The sequence below is a fragment of the Melozone crissalis genome, unplaced genomic scaffold (assembly GCF_028551555.1).
Source record: "Melozone crissalis strain CALT ecotype California unplaced genomic scaffold, PUWL_Pcris_2 ptg000036l_1, whole genome shotgun sequence".
NCBI classification, from domain to species: domain Eukaryota; kingdom Metazoa; phylum Chordata; class Aves; order Passeriformes; family Passerellidae; genus Melozone; species Melozone crissalis.
Window position 1 is genome coordinate 4,121,929 of NW_026535814.1, and position 25,436 is coordinate 4,147,364.

The window sequence follows — 25,436 nt, forward strand, 5'->3', positions numbered from 1 at the left end:
GCCTACAGGTCTTGTCTTCATAGCATGAAGAACAAGAAATTTTAGTTGTAGTTGGAAAAAAAACAATTGCATGAAAATAGTTTCTGAAAACCCTTGGAGAGACTATAATGTGTGCCTTCCTGAAAGGCTCAGAATGCTAAGGCTAATCAAATCAAATTTAAACACAGACACTTAGCTAATGGAAGAAACAGCTTCAAAGGATGCTAAGTATTAAATAAAAACCCATGGGACTTTTCTAGGCTGAAGGTTATGCTGCACAGGATGAAAAATGCTTTCACAGAAGAGTAAACTAACCTACCTATCAGAAAAGTCCCCCAAACAAAATCAGAAAACACTGAATGAGCTACGAAACTTCTGCTATCTGATTCCATAAATAAGAAAGCAAACTTGTCAGCTAAAGATACAATCTTAGGTGAGGACTTCATCTTTGAAAATGAATTTTTATTCAAATTCAAATTTATTCAAATTCAAAGAAACAGGTTTGCTTACTCTTCAATGTAATCAAAGCAATACATTTACATAGCAATTTAAAGCAAGACAAACTATATACCTGTGTATTGCTTTGGAGACTTCCCTCTGGATTGCCACATTTCTACCTTGTAATGCATAAACAGCAGATGCAATGAGACACCTCTCATAAATCCCATCATTCCCTTTTTCATGCTTCAGTAATTCTTTTAGGGCTGCTGTTGCAAGTGTTGCATCCTGCTTTACCAATCCCAATGTGCACAAAGCCTTCAGACTTTCCGTACTAGGTTCCTTTAATGAGCTGTTGAATCAAAGAGAGGGAAAGAGACAACCATTTTGGAGCACAAACTAAGCTTCCTGATAACATGAGAGTGCTCGTTACTTTTGAGTCCTCTTGCACCTATGTATCATGAAAGGTATACAGAATTAATACTCTCTATGGGATCTTGGATCAGGCTAAATCTATATCCTTGAAGGCCAGGTTACAGGCACCTAATCAAGCTCTTGATGATTACTTTTGCCTTCAAAAAAAGACAAGAATGTAAGCTTCTGATTCTATGTTTTGTTTTCAGTCCTTGGCAAGAGAAAAAAAAAAAGCTGTTAATTGAACTTGAACAGCCAGCAAAAGGACCCTTCGACAAGTAGGAAATGGTATTCTACCATACTAGTTATCCAGACATATCCACTGTTAAGCTGGTTTTGAGAAATGAAACAAGGAGCTTCATGTTCAAGGTCCTACTTGGGCACTTCAAGTCATCTAGCACAAATTCCAGTCAAGAGAAACATTTATCTACTGCACCAGCATGCATGATTTTTGTTCCTATTAGTAAAATCCATCAAAATCTGTTTGTAGCACTGTTATCAATTCAAGTCTAGATGTATTCATTGTGATGTTTCTTTCCTAAGCCATTCACTACCTTTTTTTTTCAAACACAAACATATAATGTCATTAGAAACTCTCATTGTTCATGTTTTTGACAAAACTAGAGGCCTGCAGTGATTTATAAGATGTAGGAAATATCAGTTTCCTAGCCAACTAACCACTTCCAGGAAAGGTAATGGACCTTCTCTGTGTTAGTAACTTCAGGAATCTGCTGATAGGCACTGCACTGCCACTACTAGAGTTCTCTACTGACAGAGAGCTGCTCCTGGGAGGTGAGATGGTAACTTAATTTCTAGCTGCTAGGAGGCTAACAATGATGCACAGGCGATTTGACTTCCACAGATTTGAAAAATAACAGGCATTCACCACTTAATTGCACAACTAGTAGAGATCTGTTTCTTTTCATGGGAAAGGTACAGGGCTGTCCTGGTCTACGTTGCTGGGAATACAATAGTTTCTGAGATTTTTGACTACTTAAACTATTTTCACTGGTCATTCAGAGTTCTTACAGCTAATGAGCAAAAACAATGAGCAAAAATAGCACTTACAACAACTACAAAGTACTATTATCTTAAAAGATAAAGTTTTTAAAACTTCAAGGATGTTGGACATCCAAACTGCTCAGCCCTTCCACTCAACACTGCTTTAAGAAAGTGGAAGCAACAGACCATAAAACCAGATGTATCAAATGAATAAGTAGACTGCATCCATTTCCACTTCTATGCTGCAATACACAAAGAAAATATCCACCTGAGTTTCCACAAAAACAAAATATCACATTCTGATTATTCCCTCTACTCACCATTTAAACAGTAGTGTCTTTGCAGCATCCACTTTGTTCAGTTTATATTCTATTATTGCCAAGGCAGTCAGGATATGTGCTTTATCTTTTTCAGACTCAGCAACAGACAACGCTTTTTCATAGGCTGGTAAAAATTAATTGAGGGAGAAGAAAAAACACAACATTTGTACAGACTTTAGGATAGCACGATATTACAACAGAGAGACTACTTTAGGTTCAGGTTCACTGTATTTTCCCAACTCAAATCATAAGCAGAAGATAAAAGTAAGTTGACTAAGACTTTGGAAGTAACTATGTTTGGAAACACCAGATTTACTCTTTAGAGCCTGAGAGTTGTTTAACACATAGCAAGTAGAAACAGAAATGAAAAGCAGCATTGGGACATTCAGAAAATTCCTGCTAGAACATGGTAAAAATGAACCCTGTGATAGTTCATTTACAAAACAGTAGTTCAGATGGGCACACTCATTCCAAATACAAAATAAAATTATTTAAAACACTGGGCTGACTGTTCCTTTGTGAGCACTTCTACACTGATTGCTGCATATACCTTTTCATGAAGCTCCACATCTCAGAAGCGTGCAACATGACAGTACAATTATATTTACCACTAAAGCTAAAGTGCTTTCAACACCACAATTATCTCCTATGAGAGAATCATTGAATAATTAGGGCTGGAAAGGACCTCTAGAGATCAACACCTCTACCACAGTAGGGCCACCTACAGAAGGTGACACAGGACCTTGCAGGTGGGTTTTCAATGTCTCCAGAGGGGAGAAACTCCACAATCTCATTGTGTAGCCTGTTTCAGAGCCATCCTCAGTGTAAGAAGTTCTTCCTCATGTTGAAGTGGAATCTGTATTTTGATGATGTCCACCATGCCTTGCCTGTTGATGGGCACCATTGCAAAGCAGCTAGCACCAGCCTCTTGACACCTGCTTTTGAGACATTTATATTGATGACATCACCTCTGTCTTTTCTACTCTACACTACAATTGACTCTTCCAGAAAAACAATTTGAGAACAAGGGAGGCTCAGAGAAAAACAGCTTAATGGACAAGAATCCCACACTTGAAGAAATTTATTTTTCCTTACTACATTTGAGCGATACTAGGACTAATAGATTTTCACAGAATTATAGAATAGGCTGAGTTGGAAGGGACCCATCCACATCACAAAGTACAACTGCGCAGGACACTTGAAGAATCACATCATGTGCCTAGACCATTGTCCAAAGGTTCTTGATCTGAAGAAAACATTGGTACTGTGATGACTTCCCTTGGGAGCCTGTTGAAGTACTCAACCACTCTCTGGGTGAAAAATCTTTTTCTGATATTCAACCCAAACCTCCCCTGACTCAGCTTCAGGCCATTTCCTAGAGTCCTGTCAATGGTCGTGAGAACAAAGAGATCAGTACTTGCCCCTTCACTTCCTCGTGAGTATGAAGACCATAATGAAGTCTCCTCTTAGTTTCCTCCAGGCCAAACAAATCAAGGGACCTCAGCTGCTCCTCATAAGACTTCCTCTCTAGACCCTTCACCATCTTTATAGCCCTCCTCTGGATGCTCTTGGACAGCCTAATGTCTTTATTTTATTGTGGTGTCCAAAACTGCACATGGTACTCAAGGTATTAAAATAGTTGTGGCATTTATACTTACACAATAGGACCAAAAGAGCAAAATACTGAATGTCAGCTAGGTTGGTTAGACAACAAATTTTGTTAAGATTAACTGCAAAAGAAGTGTTCCATAATGCTCTGAATTTTACCTTTGATACTTTCTTCTAAGAGTCCTTTCTTGAAGTAAGCTAATGCTAGCCCCACAATGCCATCAAACTCTGTTAGGGGTATTGATGTGTAAACTTCAATAGCCTCATCACACTGCCCAAGAGCACTGCAAAAAAAACACCCAGTCACTGGTAGGAAGGATGCAGAAACAGCTGCTATAATTCAGACAAACCGTCCTTGAGGACCAGTGCCCTCTATTCCATAGCAGTTTTAAACAGACACCTAGAAAAGAGCAGTATTAGGACAAGAATGTGCAGGAATCCTCACCCTTTGCCCGGTATAACAGTTACTCTCTCCAGCTATCTGTTGCATGAAGAACAACTGATGGGAAGAAGTCCTCCATATCTGCATGACAGCTATATATAAGGCAAATGACTTAATGATCATCACAGCGCAGGGGGAGAAAACAGCAAAGGAGAAACATGCAAAATGCAAATCAAGAATTTGTTTGGAGAAAAGCAAATCATGCACACAGACAGGAAAATGCACACACAGAAAGATTACAGTATTCTTGTTCTATGACCACTATGAAAAGAATAATAGAGGATTGTATTTATTAGAACTACTTATCAGTTACTAGAGATTTGATCTTGTGTAAGTTGCACATATGAACTAACAGACATACAGCTTGGATGTGAGATTTCAGGAGTCTAAAGAGTTGGTTCTAAAACCTTCCCTGAAGCAAATGAATTATCACTTCGTCACAGGTTACAAGTTTCAGTGTCCCATACAATAACATATGAGGTTTCCCCAGGGAGCTGACAAATATTTAATTAGTAGACCTTGAGCTATCTCATATCAATGAGAAATTTGAAAGTCTACATACTTAAGTCCTGCATTCCCTCAGAACCAGAAAGCAGAAAGGAACTTAGAATTCTGAGTAGGACTACAGTATAGAGATTCATCAGCAGAAAGACCACACACAGGTACACAACACCCCAGCCTCACATGCTTCAGGTTGTGAAAGTCAATATAAATTCAAAGGCTAGATAGAAGGGCTTTTGAACAAACCTCAAAGCAGCAATTTTATTCAGACTAAGCCTATTACACAGCTCAAGGGTCAAGATTGTAAAAAAACCATTTAAAAAAATCCCACAGCTTATTGTGCAGACAATATAACAGACTACCCTATGACATGTTAGTACCAAGCAAAGGATAAGGGAATCACTGATACACTATAGCCTGTGAAGACATACATCAATTCCTTACAATATGATTTTTTTTTATTACACTACCCATTTCTGGGGCAAATACAAAGTTCAGTCAAACCTGTCTCCAATTAGGAATAATGTTTAATAGATGATTTTTAGCAACCATCTTTCACCTTAAGCCTCACCATATTTTGTACTGCTGCATTCACTACCTCCAAAGCTGAAGTTAGGGGCTCAGAAAGTCAACACACACTTACCAGAGTGACCTGCCATAGTTTTGCATTGCTGTATTGTATTTCTCAGTATCCTCTGAGTTTTTCAGCAGTGAAGCTGCCCTAAAATTAACCACAATGAATGTTACTTATCATGTGCACATATGCACTACAAGGTGCATATTTTGAGCACAGTTTTCAGAGCAAAATGGATAACTGTTTTATACAAAAGCTTTTCTATGCTAATTAAACATAAACAGAGCCTATTTTACTGTTTTAATGTATCAACAAATATGTTCACCAAATACTGTTTCATTTGCCACCTTCCCCTCTTTGAAAAGAAGAGAGAAGAAAAAAAACCCCAAAACAAACTCAAAGGCCAACCACCTCCATTAACTAGAGTGGGATAGAGAATAAAGCTAAAACCAAGCTTGCTTTCTCCTTCAATTTCATTTAAATCACACACAGTGAATTAGTTAATGTAATGGTAAGATATACAAGTCTTAGGACATCTTTACTTTTCTGTGTTCTGCCTTTCCAAATTCAATATAGGAACCTCCACACACCCACCCTACAAAACACTTAGTTCAAATATACTGTTGAACAGAGAAAGTAAAGGTTATCTAAGGAAAAGAAAAACCGTTAGGTTTGTCAGCTGGTTCATGGAAAAGGAGCTTCTCTGAGCTTTCCAAGGGTGTACAGTTTACCTCTCATAGGCATAGGCTGCCTGCTGTTTTAGATCCAGATACTCATTCAAAAACCCAAACATTGTGAAAGCAGAAGCATCATCTGGATTTCTTTCTAGAAAGTCAGAATTGACAATGTAGGAAAACAAGATCAGTAAGCTGTGAAAAAGCATTACAAAAACATTGCTACATTGAAGCTACAGTACATGCACTGAACACTTTGCCAAATGCTTCTGTCAGCTGGTCATGGGAATAATTTTGACCTGCTTGCAGGCAAATACAGAAGAGACAGATGACCCAAAACATGACATCAGGGTGGCTGAAAAATGTTTAAAATGTTATGATGTAACACTAATGCATAATGCACTCAATATATTTTAAGTTTTTCAGCAGGCAGATTTTTTTTAATGAAATGGGAAAGTATTCATCTTGCATTGACTATAGTAAAATACCAGTAGAATCTTATGTTTTATTCTTAATACATTCTGAAACAATTCTGTACAATGTGCTGTAGAACATCCCTGCTCGAGCAGGGAGGTAAGACCAGATGACCATTATGGTCCCTTCCAAGATTAGTAATTTTTAAGTAATTGCTAAGGCACAAATTTGTCAGCTGTCAATTCATCTCAGACTAGTAACTTTTCTCCCCAGAAGAGGAAGGAAGACTCTCTAGAGTCCCCTTAAGAACAAGGCACAAAGAAATAACAGTCTCACATTCACGTCTCATTTACTGTGAGCTATATTTTCTAGCTCTCAAAAGTCAGCAACAGATTACCCAAATGATTTCTTTACAGGAATACTTGCAGACTAATGAAAATCTGCATTTCCTCTACCTGCTTTCCAGGCTAGACATATCCAATAGGGAGGCTGGTTTGGAATCATGCACAAAACCAGAGTCCATCACCTGCTGAAGGTTACCAAAATCATATGCTTGTGAATATTGAGTTACACAGCACACAGGAACAATCCTGTGCACCAAGCTTCACATCACAGAGGCAGAGGACCTGGCACTTATCTTCACCTGCACATACTGACACATGCAAAGGGAGTCTGAGAGCAAACACCCTATGAGAAGCATGACAAGGCTCTGGTCCCTATTTTCGTTGGTATTTGAAACAACTAGAAGGAGTAAGCAGACAGAAGCCACATCCATTTCATCGCTGTGTGGTCTGCTTACCCTGTTTCATTTAGTCTAAGATAAAAAGCCTCTCACCACCTCAGCCAGACCTCTCTTGTTTAGAACTAGTGCAGGTGTATTTATTCCTTCTGAATGCGTGTTAGGTGTGACAGGTTAGAGAGGCATTTAAATTACCTACCTGTATATTTGCTCAAGACCACTTGGGCTGCTGGTATAGCATTCATTTGAACAATGTTATACAGATACAGTTCAGTGTTTCTGTTGGCTTCATCCTGCAGCGTTGAACATACCCAGTGGGCATAGCCTTTTGCTCCCTCAGTCTCAAGAAACAAAGAGACACCCCCCAAAACAGGAATCATTAAACCCGCTCAAGATACAGCAAAATAATTGCAGATTATAATAATACTAATTCTTTGTTTTAGGACAGAGTTTTGGCTAAAAATCTGCATCAGTGTTAAACAGAAGAACACACCAAATTGAATCCCTCCACATATACTTTTAACTTGCCATCTGAGCAAAGCAAATTCTTACATTTTCATATAATGTGCTGCATGACTGTACACACAATAGGCAAAAAAAAAAAAAGCTATGAAAGACTAAGTCCTCCACTTTTTTTGGAAAAAAGGGTCCTGGCAATATGCTTGCTCTCTCCAGAAATATTTTATGCCTTTGATCTATGTCCAATTCTGTGGAACAGGGAGAATGTTTATTCATGACTTAAAGAGCTGATTTCTTGAACCCTTGGGACTAAAAAATTTTATAAAGTAACTGCCTGCTATACAATATCAGCATAAGTCAGCAACAACATGGAAGTCATACAATCTCTTTTGAAACATGACTGTAGCAGTTTCAAAACTCAAGACACGCCTATTTTAAAAAAATAATCTCCTAAGTAGAGAGACTGGATGTACAAAAACTTCAGAACAATACAACTGTTACACTTACATGCATACTGAGTTCAGTTGTGTGCCTGAAGAGATCCATGGTATCATAGCTGCCTACAGTCTCTGCAATAAGAGCCTAGAGAGAAGCAAGAGCTGCTGTGGTCATGTACTTAAAAATTATGACAATGACAAAAACCTTAGCTCATATTATGTCAGGCATATCAAAAGCATTCAACAAGAACACACTTTTTTCTCGTAGCCTACAAGCAAGATTGGTTTTAAAACCAAAATGAACTCAGGAAAAACACAAGCAGTCTCCACTGTATCAGTAATTTAAACTTTGGCTGCTAGCTCTATCTTCAGAACAAAGACTTGCATGTATTAGAACAATTTATAACAACATAGCTGAATTTCAACATGTGACGGTGCTAGTTCTTTTCTAGAATCCAGTTTTCAATTAGATATCATTAGCAGGTGAGCAGCATGGCATTATGAAATTCACCTATAACAATCATAAAAGCCACAAGTACCTCAACTATTCACAAATGACCTAGATATCAGAAGGAACATGTGAGCTATCAGTGGCAGGGGAGGAAGGGACTTCCCAGAAAATAAGAAGTACTTTGTCCCAGGTACATTAGAAGCTTACTTATTCTGACAGTAGCATTAGAAAGGGGGAACTGAGATGAGAGTTGGGTCATGCCATTTAATGAACTAGTGGTACAGCTGAAGCTGAAATAACTATCACCTTATAAAGACAGTGCTTTGTGGATAGCTGTCTATAAAGAGCCTCAGAGCATAGTGATTGTTTGGTTAATAGCTTGTTAGAGAACTCACAATATCAGCCAGAAAAACAACATAAGAGTGTGTCTGATGAACACAGTAGCTTACATTGTATTACCACTATGGAAACAAAGGAAGTAGAAGCACTCATAAACACAATTTTTAGGAGCATGAATTAGTGCCAGTTACTAGGCTGAAGTTAAGGTTCTTCAACAAATGTTTTTTGTGTGCAGTTTCATAATTTTTCATCATACCTGTCCAATCCAACACAAGAGGTAAGAAGGTTCCAGAGACTGGGCTACCTTGAAGGCTTCATGAGCTTGCTGTAGAACCAAATAAAACACTGCTGTTGAACTGCCTGGTATGGTAACAGAGCACTTCTGACTACACACAAGTATTAACATGCAATAGTATTAGAAGAGACTTAATGGACTGAATTAGGTCACTACTAAAAACACTTTCTGTTCCACAGAGAACAACGCATTGCCCAGAGAAATAAACCAGTTTAGTCTTAAAGAAAACAAAAAAAAAAAATTAGAACACAAACCAAAAAAAAAATTAGAAAACTTCACAATATCAAAGTTTCCCTCCCTTCTAAATATGCTTCTTTCCCAGCTAGAGAATTCAAAAGCTAAATGAACAATTTAAAATTGGAACAATTTAAAAATCTGACTCTTGGAAGATCCAGTTTTGAAAATTCACTTTTTTATAATACAAACGTATTTTCAAAAGAATAAAACTGATTATCATCCACAAGTCATTTCCCTATAGCCTACACATGCTTAAGAGTTCCTCCCTCAATTTGGCACAAGGGGAACCACGTCTTAGCATTAGCAGTCTTAGCAATAAGCAGTCTGTACTATCAGGTTATTTTTCTTAAAAATAATTTTGACCATCACATTTCCAATCAAACAAGATTTCTGTAATTTCAACGAGCAAATAGGACAGGATGTACTTTAACTGCATGAGAGCTCCAGACTTCACTTAATATGTGAAGTCAAATTTTTCTCCAGAGAAACTCTGAAAATTAGTGTGTTACAGTAAATCATACATTTGCTGATGAGCAGAAAGTAGGTATCTATGGGAACTCAAACACTGGGAGTTCAGTCCATGACCTACAACTAGAAGTTCTTGGCCAAACCTGGCATGCCTTGATTTGACTAACCACTTCTCTGTCCTTCCATTAAGTTCTCATTCCAGCTGTTGGAAAGCAGTTTTGCCAATTCAGCAGAAGTTCACAATTCACCTAATCTTAGCCCCTCCAGAAAAAATTTTTAATTTATCTGCATTTCTCAAGTGCCAATCCAATTTCTTTTGAAGGATGTATATTTTTCGAATTTCAAAGGGACATTTGAAACTGACACTCCCATTCCCATATATACACCCTTAAAAAAAAAAACAGAAAGGAAAACTATACTTGAGGATGGGAAATAGATTACCTCAATGTTTCCAGTTGCCAGATATAAAACCCCCAAGTTGGTCCAAGCAACAACATTCTAAACAAAACAAGTAAAGTTAAAACCAATATATTATTACACTCCTCAGAAATAGCAGTGCATCAGGGGAAATGTCTTAAATGCCCACTTGAAACAGATGGCAGCTGCCTACAGCACTTACAATTTGCTCAGCTTGAACAGATTTGATGAACGAATGTTGTGCAAGAGCATAATTCCCAATAGCTGGGGGAAGAAAAAAAAAATGGAGACCTAGATGTAACTCAATTTCAAAACAGCATTAGTCAAGCCTCCTTCTAATTTAGGATGTTAGAGATCTAGGGCTGTCACTGAAGACTTACCACTACAAGCAGCAACTACACCAAGTGCATTCCAATAAAGATGATTTTTGCTGTCAAGTCTCACAGCTTTTTTGAGACACTGGAAGAAAATGAAATGTGGATTATAATGATTAGGAGAGGAAAAATTATGACTTTATGCACTTACTTATTCAGAGATGTAGGTTTTACTGTGTACAGAGAGAATATGCAGAGAAACATGAACAGTAGTTTAAAGAATGTACTAGGAAATACAGGCAATACCTGCAAAGACTTCTCTAACAGTTCACTGATCTCATTCATGTCAGTGCCCACTGCTGTGAGGTGCTCCGCTTGGCGATAATAATTTATTCCAAGATCACACCATATGCTTGGCAAAGACATCAGTTTTAAAGCTCTGCCATAACACCTACAGAAACATGAATCATAGAATCATTATTCCGAGTCTCTGCACGAAGAGCAGAAAGCTGACAAAGCTTCAAAAGAGTGCTTAGAAACCTAAACGAAGTAAACATGCATAAACACAAACAAAACCAGACAAGGACTTAAAGCAAAAAACCCCAACTAATATATTTTCATTCAGACACTTATTGTGTGTCTGAATCTGGTCTAAGGGTAATCTGTAGTGCTCACCACTAATGAAGCCACAGGTGTGGTTATGTAAGTGTGTATTAAATCAAAGCTCTGTCAGTTACATTATGCATGCGTTTACTTAAAACAACCATCAATCATTTTTACAGTTCCTCAGGCTTCTCCTAGGAAGTACTGGACTTTACAGATCATGGTTAAGATTCACCAAGCAGATGCATTTCCTGCCTTACAGATCCAGCTGAAAAAATTTTAGAGGGAGTCACAGAACAGCAAATTTGTCACAAGAAATTTTTTACAAGAAGGAGGCACAGACAGAAAGCTGGAAGTATTATCTTAGACTTCCATTGTCCTGGGAGAATTAGTCAGCAAATACCACAACCGCTGCATTTAAACAGATGTGATTTGTGGAACAGCAGGGAGAATGTAGTCATGCACCTGGAGACAGAAAGGAGAAGAGCAGGTGCTGACAGCACTGTGGCAATACAGGAAACATATCCTGAAATAAGTAGTGTAATTTGGAAGAATCATGAGAATCCATTTACCCAATATGCAGGTATCAACAGACCAGCATGTCTTCTATTTTCTACAAATTAAATAGTCTAGAATACTTGAGACTCTATGGAGTCTTAAACAGCAGAGAAGCTCTTAACAATAAAAGAATATTACCTTCCTCCCAGTATGAGAAGCTCATTTTTCGTTAGCACCTGTTTGGTTGCATTTTTACTCAGAAGGGATCCTAGTACTTGAACATTCACTTTGGCTGGTGAAATAACATGTACACTAGTACAGGTATCTCCTAACAGTTTCCAGAGGCAAGATACATCAGGACGGTGCTTTACTGCCCTACAATTATAAAGAAAACACATGTAACACCTACTCAGATACTTCAACATCCTTTTCTGAATAAAAGTACCACTTTGAATAGCAGTACAACCTCAAATGCAATTAATCAGTAAGGTGTTTGATTTAATTCAGTTTCTTCCTATTCAAGTTACAAGTCTAAAAGATCAAAATTTGAAAAGAAAGAACAATAAAAAGCAACCAAACAAAAACACCCCAACATGTCAGCTGACTACGTGCACTCTTGCATTTGTCATATTAAAAGACACTACTCATCTGCAGAAACTTGATGGACTTTCTCCTCTAACAGCAGTTATTCCAAGGTTTAATTTAGCACATCTTGTATGAAATTCAAAATAAAAAGACTGAGAGAAGGAAGGAATTATTTTCCTCTTATCCATTATTTTTGTAGGAATACACTCCTCCCAGATCCACATATCAGCAGGACTACACAAGAGAACTCTGTGTCACTTCACACATTTTCAAATGACTCTCTATATTTGAAAAGAAAAACATAAAACTCTGTAATTGCCATTCATTTAAGCAGCCTATGTTTAGAATCTGTTACTCAAACCATTTTTAATAAACACATTCTTACTTCTAGATTAGAAGTTCTAGTCCATTTGATTCAGTCTAACTGAAAATTTTCAAACTCTTATTTTTAACTAAATTTAAAAATTTAACTCTTCTTTTTCTGCCTGTCAACCCACAATCCCAGCAGAAATTAAGTAAGTGAATGTTTAGTACCAACCTTGTAAAATATGCAAGGGCCTGTTCTATGTAATCCACAGCCTTCCTATCGAAATAGTTATCAAGGGCTGATCTTGCCAGCATGAGATAACACTCACCAAGTCCTGAAAGTAAGAGAAAATATTCTCTGTGAAAATAAATGCTTTTATGATATGGTTAAAAGTACAGTGGGGAAGGAGCCTGGAAGCCAGGTCAGCATTTCTGCCTTGTGCAAAAGTCTATACCCTGCATACACTGTAACAAAATCAAAACACTCACAATGCTCCCAACAAAGACTGCTTTTCATCTATCTTGTGAAGTGTGAACTGTAGGATCATTTGGCTATTAAAATAAACCAAATTCATTATTTAAAAATAGCATTTAAACTTTGCATTTATCTTCAAATATTAAGTAAATCTGAGAAATCTGCATTGTTACACCTTTGACAAATACACCAATTTGCAGTTTACATGTGTGAAAAAATCAATCCTGAGAAACAAAAGGAATAAAGAATGACAGGGTAGGCAAAAAGGAAAGTCTTCAATGAAGAAAACCTGAAGCCAGCATTATTTAATTCTATTTATATATGAATTTACTTCATATGGTGCATTGAATCTGGCTGAGATGGAGTTAACTTGTCCCGTAGGAACCCTCATAGTGCTGTGCTATGTACTGGTAGCTGGAAAGGTGCTGATAAGGAACCAGTGTTTGGGCTGCTGCTGAACAGTGTTTGGAACAGCATCCAGGCAGTCTATACAACATTCGCTCCTTCAGCATTAGTATTAGGCTGGGGATAGTCAGAATCCTGAGAGGAGACATAGCCAGGACAGCTGACCTAAACTGATTAGAGGGATATTCCATACCACATCCTTATCTGTTCAGCATAAAAGCTGAGATAAATGTGGAAGAGATTGCGGGGGGGGGCACTTGTTATCACACTTGTTTTCTGAAGCAATGACTAGGCAGACTGAAGTCCTACTTCATGAGAAGTAGCTGGACATCACCTGTTCATAGGAAGTTGAGAATAAATTTTATTTTCATTTGCTTCTTCATGTGGCCTCTGCATTTGCTTTATTAAACCACATTTATCTTGACCTATGAATTTCTTCAATCTTATTTTGTCTTTTGTTCACATCCTGCTGAGAAGGGGAGTGACAGAGTAGCTTGGTAGGCAGCTGATGCCTAGACAGGGTCAAACCACCCCAACTGGAAATAATTCCCACTATGAAAAAGGAACTGCATCATAGGTTAAAATTTCTAACATTTTGGAAATAGCAACTGCTTGGTTTACACATTTGCTGGCACTAGCAGTGATTCTGTCCAGTCGTAAATCATTGGATATGAGTACCATTCATTCTCAGCCTATTTTGACAGTTCTGAAGCTACCCTCCTCATGCTATTGTAATACTCCACCTATACCAAAATAGAGTTTTGCAAGAGTCTTTATCTTGGCTTCCCAGAAGATCAAGATCATAAGCTTACCAGATGTCAAGATCAAAAAACAAAATTGATTTTATTCCCCAAAATTACATGAAAGATACGCTAGAACAGAGGCAGAATAAGTATTCCGTAACACAAAATCAAAACACATTGAAAAGATGCAGTGAAGTAACACCAGTAAAGTTATTGACTCAACTACCAGAGAGTATACTTCCAACAGCTCAACTCAGAAACTGTTCAAATGGATCAGAAACGTTGAAAATAAACACTGATGGGACAGTCAAAGAACTTCAGAGAGTTTTAAGAAGGTCCACAAAATTTACAACATTGGTCCAAACATCATAAGAAGTCTCAAAGAAAGTGAAGGCTGTTTGGAGACTTAAAAGGATTTACAGCTAACAGACCAGAGATTACAATGTGAGCCTTTATGAAAGAAGACTCAGGAGGTGTAAGAAAACAGTATAAAGGCAACTATGGGGAGGAATCTTGATACCATGTACTTAAGCACTCAAAGCATTTTAGTACTAGTAACACTGTCAACTGTTACCTACAGACACCGAAAAAACCATACGCATATGGACATACAGCACCTTTGCAAACTGCTGCTACAGTCAGCTCTTCCCTTCTTGCCCAACAACTAGTAAAACTACCTAAATGCAATACACTCCAACTCCATTATGGAGCTTTTACCATGTCACTTTGGTCTTGAAAAAAACTAGTGGAGTTATAGAGGAGGAGGTACATAAGTCAACCACACTGTAACTTTCTCAGATTAAAAGCCCACTGTTGTAATAATAACTCTACATTTCTGAATTAACTCTTCCAAGAATCAGTTTAGATTCATCCAGAAACCAGAAGGCCTTACATACAATGAAAAAAATAATTACAAATTCAAACTAGCATCAAGCAGCACCTGCTTCAGATTGGTATATGGGGTGAGAATGATTGAAAACTAAGTGGCAGGGAGAACGCAAACAGAGCAATTATTCATTTTTTATCAAAATTTTATACACTCCCTGCATTATATAACTTCAGAATCACAGTTCCATAATGAAGAAGTTCCAATTGCTCCATTTCTCTCTACTCCTACCTATATCCTGAAGGTCTCTACCCCTGCCACCTGTAATGCTTGTGAGATCTCTTGGGATTCACTGCTCTTTTTCACCACTTGAAAAAGTTCAGAGGGGTCTGAATCACTAGACTAACACAAGAAGTGAGGAATGCATGGTCAGGAGCAGAAGGAAATCAGCCCACCTCTTTGAAATGGCAGTCTGATTTCATTGCCTGTTGAGCCAGTATTTTACAGCTTAGGTAAAACTGCAGCCCTGTTAGTGGGCTTCCTCTGTGTCTCTTCAGTTCTCCTACTCATTTGGCCTGGTAGCCACATAGAATTAACTACCTTTCATACTTACTTGAAAGAGAAATAATTACTCACATTCATCATAATTTAAGAGTTTTTCAGGAATTTGTAATACTACAAATCAACTTTCATGCGAGGAACCTCATGGCCCTACATACCCAAAATACAACTGTATCCTTCCATACAAGAAAACCTCAACACACCACAAGAAAACCTCAATACATCAAAAATTCCTCCAAAAGACTGAAACACTACAGTGTGTAAAGGGAGGAAAAGTGAACACTTTCAAATTCAGACATAATACCTTTCAGTGCAGGCACATAGTTTTCTGTCTTCTTTAGTATTTGTTGATAGGTAGCTATAGCATTTTCGTATTTGCCTAGAATCTGCTCAAGTGCTGCAGCTCTGTAAATGCTGTACACAAGCCCTGGGTTCAGCTCACTTGCTTTCCTGAAGGATTTCAGAGCTGTTGAGTAGCTACCTCTGTTGAAGTAAGCCTCCCCTAGAGACTCCCAGCAGTTGGAATCCTTTGGATCAGCCCTGAGAGCTGCCTGCAAACTGAAGATATGAAGACATACATTTATTTAAATGAAATATGATACAATTCAACATAATTATTTCCTTTCATTGTATATGCTCAGGACACTAATTTTGCATTATATACTCTTCAGGACACAAATTCACAATTACATGGAACTTTTAAACAAAGCATAGTAGGTTTTTCATCTTCAGAGGACATTACACAATTTAGGAATTGTATCTCGCCCCAGCTATTCAGTGCTATAGCAGCTTGTCTGTGCTTGTCACAAAGCTTGTTAGTACAAAACACTGCTATGTTAACAAGACTACATTCTGTGAATTCTAGAACTGAAGAGAGACTCACTCAGACCCATTTCCCTTTGTTAAGTACAAGTTATGATCACCTAACTTAATTTGAAAACTTGCTATGAGCAAAGACTATTTTATTGGGATTGGTAGAAAAGGACTTAAACCAACCACCAGTTGTCTTACTCAGCCACTGCTTGTGACGGCTGACCAGTTCTCAAGTAGTAAAGTCCACGATGAAGCCAGGCCCATTTTGCTGTACCAGGTCTCGCTTTTTCAGTTACCTCATTCAAGATTGACAAAGCAGTGTCCTAACAAAGCAATAAATGCCAAGTTAGTAAACAAAAACCATTTAAAAATATTCTTATAACTTTCTAAAGCAGCAAGGTGAAGGATGGAAAAAAGAAGTTACACAAGCTAAATAAAGAAAATCCCCAACTTTCTCCTTATGCCCCCTACTGAAAAAAATGCTTCATCTATATCACACGTGATGACCCTAATGTAATACTTGGTTCTCCCACCCTTCTCCTAAGACAAATTTAATTTGGAATTGGAACATAAAATTGAAGCAAGCCCAACTATAAAAGGTGCTAAGCAATGACAGAACATTTGTTTTCTGATCTTAAATATAGAGGAAACCTGAAGTGATTCTTTAAAAAGGAGGATTAATAGAAGAACAACAAAGCAGCAGTAATCTGACATTCTGAATGTACAATACCATGTCTCCAAGTTCCACACTTAAATTGACAGCCGCTGTTCCAGATTCTTCATCCGTCTCATCCAGTTCAAAAGCCTTTTTATAGCAACCACGAGCTCTGCTTTTGTCTCCAGCAATGTCTCTGTAGTAGTTACCTAGATAACAAAAGGCACTTCCCAAGTAGCTGTCCAATTTTGCAGCCTATAAGGAAATACCAACACACTATCAGACAGCATTCTAAAGGATTATACTCATAGACAGGTTCAGTGACAGCTACTTGTTCAGCCTCTGCTTATCATATTTTTAAGCCCCTTCTGTGATATATTTGAGCTCCCAAACTTTATTATAAAATTGCACCGATTACCTGAGCTTTAAATATCTGGAAAATCTGCTACAAATCCCATGATACAAAACAGTTTGTACTCAAAGTACTAAAATAGTTGTGCTAGGAGAAAGTAAATCTTTATTTCATCTTCTACTCTGTTTCAATCATTATGTTCATACTCTTACCATATAACACCAGAACTAACTCCATCCATGTCTAAAGTTTCAGTTCCTTCTTAGATGCATTTGGCAGATTTGCTTATAGTTAAGAAATTGACAGCCTTCAAGCAGCAGAAAACAGCTTTGTCAATAATAATAAAGATTGCATATAATGGTTTAGAACCAAAAGAACTGTTCAACTACATTTGCCACTATACTCAGCTGTTTATTAAAGTGCAAGCAGCAGGTAATAATTTGAGTTATCAATACCTATCATGAAGTTACATGATGAGTTCACAGTGCCTAAAGTTCTATTTTGTACACTTTCAAGTTACTAACACAGATGTCAAACTAAAGTTTTTCAATTCATGTTATTCAGCGAAAAAGCCACAATTACTAAAATCCCAAAGATCAGGAAAAGCATATAAATTAGGGGGCTTTACCAACTTCCATCCTTGGACAGACAATGAAACCCTAACACCATTCTCAACTTTTTTTCCTTCATGTTTTTTCAATTTGAATTCTGCCCTCCCCCTTTCAAAAGGTCTTCAAAGACATTTGCTGCTTGTCCAGAGGCCTCCACTTTCCGGAAGGAGAAAAGGTTGAGGGAATCACCACTAAGTTTTGCCAATTCAAAGGCCTAAAGAATTAGTTGAAAAGAGGAAAACAGAAGTGGAGAGATTCAAGGTAACTGCACAGCTCCCTGCAATGCCTTTTTGCACAGCAGAACCTAGTTTGCAGGCTCTGGAGGCTCATACATTGTACAAAGGAGAATATTCAAGTTTCTCATTCCTGTCAGTATATTTTTCATATTTGGCTTCTGATGTAGGAAAACACTAATTCTACATCAACAGTTAAAGGAGTCTTTACCTTCAAGAACTGAGTGAGTGCTTTTCCTTTGTCTTTTCTTGTCTCATCACTCATGAACCAGTATGTGAGCCCCAGGTACTGATGATACTCTGCAATTCCAGCCTTTCTTTCAATAGCATGTAGAAAACTAAATAAAATGAAAACAGGTCAGGTCAGACAAATTCCCAAAAGCTGCAAAACACTACATTTTACTATTCCATAACACTTCCCTGTTAGAGGAAAGAAAACAAAAGTCTACCTTTTTTCTGCCTGCTCATAGTTCTTTTGGGAATAATGGATGAAACCCTCTAGAGCATGGGCCTCAGCCAGATCAGGGTGGGACAAGAGAAGCTCTTGTGAAACCTGCAAAAGGATGCCATTTTTCTCTAGTTACTTCCTCTATGAAACCAAGAACTGTACTTAGCTCACAGGAATGATAAAAATCACTAACCTTTGAAGCCTGATCCATTAAACCTTTGTTCAGATAAGCCTGACCCCTGAGAGCTGAAATCACTGGATCACTGGTTCCATCTACAATCTAGAACACCAAATAATAAACACAATTAATGTATTATCTCCCCACATTAAGAAGTCAAAGTTGTTAGAAGCAGACAGACTGCCTGAAGATAAAGACAAGAAAGCATTTACAAGTTTTCTCTATTACCCCTGAGAAAATTTAGGACAATTCTGATAAAGAGCAAGTAGAAGATTGTAAGGACAAAGGTGCAGAAATATGAAGAACAACAAAGAATGAAACTGTGTGACAAAAACAGGGGGAAGCAACTTCTGCCAAAGCTTAACCATTCAATCTTAAAGTAATGTGTTTTTCTTCATGACTAATCACAAGGGAATGATGGACATGGGAGATTATAACATGAATTCAAATTAAGATGGGTAACAGCACAGAACCAGCAACAGTGAGCAAGACCAGGCAAAGTCAAAAGTGACAGCTTCCAAAATTAGAACTGCAAATGAAAAAGAGCTGCAGCAAAGCCTGGAAAAGCAGGAATGGAAGACATGTCTGAATTACATGACAGCTGGTAGGAATGGTCTAAACCACAAAGTTGAAAGGAGGCCAGGGTAGAAATACTTACCTTAAGTACAGAAAGATAAGGGCACCTTGTAATATTAAAAAAACGCCAAACATTTTGGTCAATAAAAATACCTGCTCAAGTGCTTTTATGGCTTCTTCTGCAGCATCAGCATCAGCTATTTTAATCAAAGTCTCTGCTTTCAACTGAAAGACAAGGTTCTTCCACTGAAGATTAGGACCCTCAGGAGTTCCAAGAGCCTCAAGAGCTGTTGACAAGAAGAACCTTTCATCAAGTTAAATGAGAAAAGAAGAAGTACGCAGAGCAGCATTCTTCCAAATATTTCTAAAACCTTGTTAACTACATTTTTTCTGCCTAATTCAGAAGGCATTCAGACTGCCCTCCCCACAAATAACAAATTGTCCTGTAAAATTTCTATTCATTCAAGTATAACAATTAAGTCAATTCTAGGAGGTCATCTCAGATGTATGTATACTGATTGCTTTTCAGCTGCTGGCTTTAAAAATTAAGCGCTATAATTTTGCTCATTAGAGTTCTAAGGAAAAAACGACCTTTCAACAGACAAATTGTTCCGCATTTCAGTGTTCAAATGAAAGAATACTACTGAAAACAGGGATTTACGTTGATGCCTGTAAAAGTTACAAAGTAACCCTCCCTAGAGTTCCAATTACTTTTTGAATACACAGTATCATCTCACCTCAGAGATGGAAGGCATCTCTGTTGAGCATCACCACTCTCCAAAGGCAAGAACTTCCTGCGTAACTCAATTAATTGTATTTATTTTCATGTACAATGAGCTGTTGTCTCATTTGATACAGTCACTAAGACAGGACAAGTAAAAAGCAATGTTTTCCCAAAATTATCTCTGACTTTCTACACGTTTTGGACTCAAGAGAAATTTCTGCATCAACAGCACCTTTCAGCAAGGAACTTAACTTTTTGCATTGAAAAACAAAACTTGTTTTGTTTGCTCTGAGCTTGAAATTTTAGCTGCATTTGGCACTAGGCAGACCTCACATACGAAAACAAAACACTCAATCTTTATTTATATTCCACATCATTTGTATCTTCACAGAGTTCAAAATTATCTCTTCTCCAGGCTAGAAAAGGACTTGACAGATTATTTACTTGTTCTCATATGTTGCGGTTTTTAGCCCATGTGACCAACCTCACTTCTAGTCTATTAACTTCTACTCTTATTTTCTTTTTGAGATGGAGTAGATAGTTACCAAAACTACACAGGGATTTTATTAAGCTGCTGAAGTTCTTAAAGCTACTGTGTGTTGATGGTATGTTTCACTAACCATTTCCTTCTCTGAAATTGCTAATATTTGACTTGCCTGTAAAGCACACCAGGGGAAAGAAACAGTCCTATTTTTTCATACCCAATGAGGACCTTCTGCACTTTTCTTCAGTGAGAGTGTAGGGTAGCTTTGTGAGAACACTTCTTCCCACAACTCTATTATTCTGCATTTAAAATAATGAATAAAATTCTACAGTCTTGACACTCAGTTATGCACTCTGGTAAACATCTCAAAGTTTTGCAGTCTACTTTACATAGCAGCAAACTATAACCCTATTACTCAGCATTCATAAACAGCACAGGTATCAGGGAAAATGTCAGGGATACCTCCTTCCAGTCTGAAAACAGACATAATTACTATACTGTGCTCTACCTTTTAACTTCTAAGAAAAAACCCAAAGTTACAGCTTTGCTTCTTAACCCAAGGCTACTAACAATCAAGTAAGGGATCTTACCAATTACCACCTGGAAACCTCCTTTATTTATGAGCTCATAAGCTCCTTGAAGGAGTTCTAAATTAGCAACTCTCAAAAGGCCATGCTGTCTACCCCAAAACATTTTTCTACATAAATTCTTTAACTCTACTGTTTCAGTTTACACTGTTTCAACCACTAAATACACCAGACCTGTCAGTGTTTTCCCTCAACTTTCCTTTTTAAAATTCAGAGCCACGCCACCTATTTTCAAGTATTTGGGTGCCAAGACAGTTTCAGTAATCAATTACGGAACCCCTTAAAACTTCAGTATTTTCATCTCAGTCAATTCCTAAGTTGGTATCTCATAGTTCCTTAATGCTATGTTTCCTTGTCTTGTTTTAGACATGCCGTTGTTAACACTGTAATCATAGACAAGTTGTTAGTCTGCTGAAAAGAAGAGTCACGGTACAAAGTCACCCTGAGATCTTCCACACTTAACACAGATGGGAAAAGAACTTTCCCCCCCAAAGAATTTTCATTCTTTCACCAATAAATTTCTTTTTTACCTATTTTGTTTAGCTTTCATTTTTCCTCCACCCAAGTTCATAGGTCTTTTGAATTCCCCTCACCAGTAAGTACTTTTGCTTGATTTCCCATGATTGTTTGGCCAGGTCTGTTTGGCTTCTTTTACTTCTTCCAGCCTTTCTTAAAAACTTTTCACTGCATTTCCCCCTGCCACAAAAGAAGTCCACTTCAGCTGCCCCTTCATTTATAACCACCAGAGAGTGGCCCTGTTCAGTTGAGATATGCATCCTAGATGGCAATAATTGCCCTCGCTGCCAGCTAGCACAGATGAAGTTTTACACTCAGTGAGTTTCTTCAGATGCAGCTATACTACACATCCTTTCTGTGTTTTACCTTAATTTGATTAAAAATTTGTTTTTCACGTTAAAACATGATTATCTGCCAGGCTAAATATTTGTGACATCTACCTTGTGGTTTCAGGCAATCTGTCATTTGCCAGCATTGGTCAACCACCAGCAGAAGCAGCACAGCAGAAAACGTAAACCTTCCAAATATTAACCATCAGACAGCTTTCTGGATCCACTTAGCCAAGTATTTTCTCTGTTCCTGAGACTAAGCACCGTAAGGTGCTTTTCAGCTCTCATAAACCAAGAGAGACAACACAAGCTTGAGACTGCAAGAAGCAAGGGACTGTGACTACTGCTAACTCAGACCTACCATACCAAGGCCAAGTTGGCTGGACTACATAAAGCAGGGCAGCACTGGAACTGTTCTTTAAAGTAGCAGGCAGTTAGTTACCTTGATTGCAGGACAGGACAGCATTCCTGTGTTCATGGATCTTCATCTGTGCCTCTGCTAGATAATACCATGCAGCTGGACACTGCTTAGTCTTCTGCAAACCTAGTAAGAGTTTAAAAAAGACACTTTAAAAAATTGCTTAGAGTTGCAAAAACACCGTAGCAAGTAGATACATATAATTTCCATATAATGCCATCAAAAACATATTATCAATCAGATAGTTAAGACTTGCCATAATTTTTTCTGAGTCTTATTTTAGACTGTTTTGGACACAGAAGCCTCCATGCAACAAGGCAAAAAGCAGAAAGCATGTAAGTTAGGCTTAATTTTGCATATAACATTACATATACTGAAACTTTCTGATGAATCTGCCTTAATTAAGACTCACTAATAAAACTGAATTTCTGTCTTCTGACGTATAATTACCAAGTAATGCCTGGAAGCCTCAACACCTAAGATACACACACGTGGCTCGTTGGAAGAGACATGATTTTCAAACTCTCTACATTTATGCATTATACCAAGAGCCTTCTCTTTGCATTCCCTCTGCTGTAAGCAAAGTCTATGTGTAAAAGTAAAAACAGAAAAACAACTTAATATTAATTAAAATAGAATACTATCTTTTTCAAAACATGGTCATTTAAGCCAGAAGAATTTGTTTTCCAAGGAATACCTTTTCCTCTTCATGTGCTCTTAGGCACATGAAACTTTTATTTCATATTTTAGACAAGATGTTGTTTCACTGTAGAATATTCCAAAATTAAATTTCAGAAACAATCTTATTCTAAATCTAGAAGAATGGATGCAGGACATCACAGCATAGTCTGACTGACTCATGAATGCTTACACCCCAATTATTTACCCAGTTTCCACTGTTAGCTGCCACAGCAGCTAGTGAGGGTGGGCAGTGTCATTTTCCCACTAGTATACTTAATGAGTATTTTAGAAAGAGTTTTGCCCTTTCAATACAAGGAAGTTAATTTACAGATGAGTAAGCCAAGTCTTCAGGAAATATAATTACTGTAGAACAACAAAACAGAAAAAAACCCTTACAATATTTCTCTCTAAATACTCAGTGTGAGTCTTTACCCAACTGAAAATGAAATTACTTCAGAGAAAAGTCATCTTTGCTCAGGCAGAGAAATGCAGTGACTCTACTAGAGAGGTTGCATTACATTTTACTTCATAAATTTCACATTCCTTCATTTACTGCTATTGTTCCAGTTAGCGTTTCATCTAATTATTTTCCCAATAACAGTAGGATTAAAAACGGTTTACCTTAAAACACTACAGAGCTTACTATAACACAAATGAAAGGCATTAGAGATGCTATACTTAAAGCTATATTTCAAACATTTCAACAAAATCAGATGAAGTGTTCAGCATTCTTTTAAAATCTAGCTGGTCTTAGAATTTTCAAACTACTATGCAAGTATAAGATTCCCTAAATTTTCAACATAATCTAGTGTTCAAGTTACAGACTACTCACATCTCATATTACACATTTACCTTCAGTAAGACTCTTAACAGCCTCCTTGTATTTATTTTCTTTGAGGCATTTTATACCAAAACCAATGATGCCTGGACCACTGCTTGCATCCATCTCCAAAAGTTTAGAGAAACAGTGCAGGGCCTTTTCCGGCAAAGTACCTGGTTTCAGAAAAAGACACGTTTTGTAGGGTTTTAGATTAAAAGAATAACTGCAACAGCTTACCTTATTCATATAAATGATCATTATCCTTTTGATTTTCCAAAGGCTCTACACACTTACCATCCCCTATCCCATAAAAGAACCAAAACCCAAGAAGTAACCTAAATACTCAGTACTGTGTCCACAAAATAAACTGACAGTCTGAAACCTGAATAATGACTTTTGCTAAATTACTCCAGGTATACTCCCTTTATTAATAAATAATTAATATAATAATTTAAATATTGTTAAATAATAATATGCTTTTCATGTAAGTTCAGCTGAAAGTGCACATGCCAAAATCTGTCACAAATAAATCAATAAAATTTCCTTCCAGAAGAGACATTGTGTATCTGCTAATTTGCTGTGATAAGCTTTTGAAATTACCTTGCTGTGAAACCATATCATTTAATGTTTTAGTTTAATTTTAACTGACGCCACTAACTTTTGATGCCTGCATTTAGCTGTGATTGTAGACTTGGCAATACTGACAGGAACTTTGTGACTTGTTGCAACAACCTTCAAGCTATTATTTTCTTTAAGGAATTATTGATTTATGTGGCATAACAGTTGATTTCATCTGCATTTGCTAAAGGTGACTTTACAATGCACCTAAATTAACAAGCCTGTGAGAAGTGCAGGACATGAAGGATTAAAACACATGACTCAGACCTAAACAAACAGCCTTTCTAAAACACAAGCAGCATCCTTCCCCTCCAAGAAGCTTGTAGGACGATGAGATATTGTGAGAGTGCTAGTATCCAAGAACTGCACTAACCTTTTCTTTTGAAAATTAGTTTCTGCCCATTTCTCCAAAATGTAAAGCATTTTCAAATACTTTACAAATTGTGAGTCTGGGCCTCATTTGTCCTCATGCTTCCAAAACAAAGTGAAAAATTCTCACTTGCTGTATTTTGCTATCATATTCCATTTCCTCAAAACAGGAAAAACCCTTTTTCTACCCAAGATGAAAGTTATTTCTAGAGGGGTTTTTTTTCTGACTTGGTCTCCTTGCTTTAAAAAGAAACAAAATAACTTCTGATTACTTAAATAACAAAACAAAAAGCTAAATTCTAATAATTACCTTTGAAAATTATGAGAAAGTGTCCAACGCTATTGCAATGTTGTTCAGTAAATGACTAAAAAATAGTAATGCATAGTTTCAGATCCCTGCACTTCTGAACACACCAGGTTTTGTCTTTTTCCCCTCAAAGAGTCTCCTTTTCTACTCAGAATATATATCTAAACAGATCTGTTATTCCCTACTCACAAGA

The 25,436-nt window shown here is 37.4% G+C and overlaps 1 protein-coding gene across 4 annotated transcripts in view; it reads right to left on the minus strand.

Annotated features, from left to right (window-relative positions):
• SKIC3 (SKI3 subunit of superkiller complex) overlaps positions 1–25,436 on the minus strand; it is a 46,512-nt gene that overhangs the window by 12,668 nt on the left and 8,408 nt on the right. For all 4 annotated transcript variants that reach the window (XM_054283351.1, XM_054283350.1, XM_054283352.1 and 1 more), the window contains exons 9-31: positions 23,982–24,122; positions 22,473–22,574; positions 19,544–19,677; positions 18,830–18,916; positions 18,638–18,741; positions 18,400–18,526; positions 17,068–17,247; positions 16,536–16,660; positions 15,829–16,082; positions 12,747–12,849; positions 11,822–11,998; positions 10,829–10,973; positions 10,589–10,667; positions 10,411–10,472; positions 10,233–10,289; positions 9,048–9,116; positions 8,072–8,146; positions 7,305–7,446; positions 6,010–6,103; positions 5,348–5,425; positions 3,921–4,045; positions 2,154–2,277; positions 551–769 (exon numbers count right to left, since the gene is read on the minus strand). In XM_054283351.1, the coding sequence (XP_054139326.1) occupies positions 551–769; positions 2,154–2,277; positions 3,921–4,045; positions 5,348–5,425; positions 6,010–6,103; positions 7,305–7,446; positions 8,072–8,146; positions 9,048–9,116; positions 10,233–10,289; positions 10,411–10,472; positions 10,589–10,667; positions 10,829–10,973; positions 11,822–11,998; positions 12,747–12,849; positions 15,829–16,082; positions 16,536–16,660; positions 17,068–17,247; positions 18,400–18,526; positions 18,638–18,741; positions 18,830–18,916; positions 19,544–19,677; positions 22,473–22,574; positions 23,982–24,122 (2,803 nt within the window). The remainder of the gene's footprint in view (positions 1–550; positions 770–2,153; positions 2,278–3,920; positions 4,046–5,347; positions 5,426–6,009; positions 6,104–7,304; positions 7,447–8,071; positions 8,147–9,047; positions 9,117–10,232; positions 10,290–10,410; positions 10,473–10,588; positions 10,668–10,828; positions 10,974–11,821; positions 11,999–12,746; positions 12,850–15,828; positions 16,083–16,535; positions 16,661–17,067; positions 17,248–18,399; positions 18,527–18,637; positions 18,742–18,829; positions 18,917–19,543; positions 19,678–22,472; positions 22,575–23,981; positions 24,123–25,436) is intronic.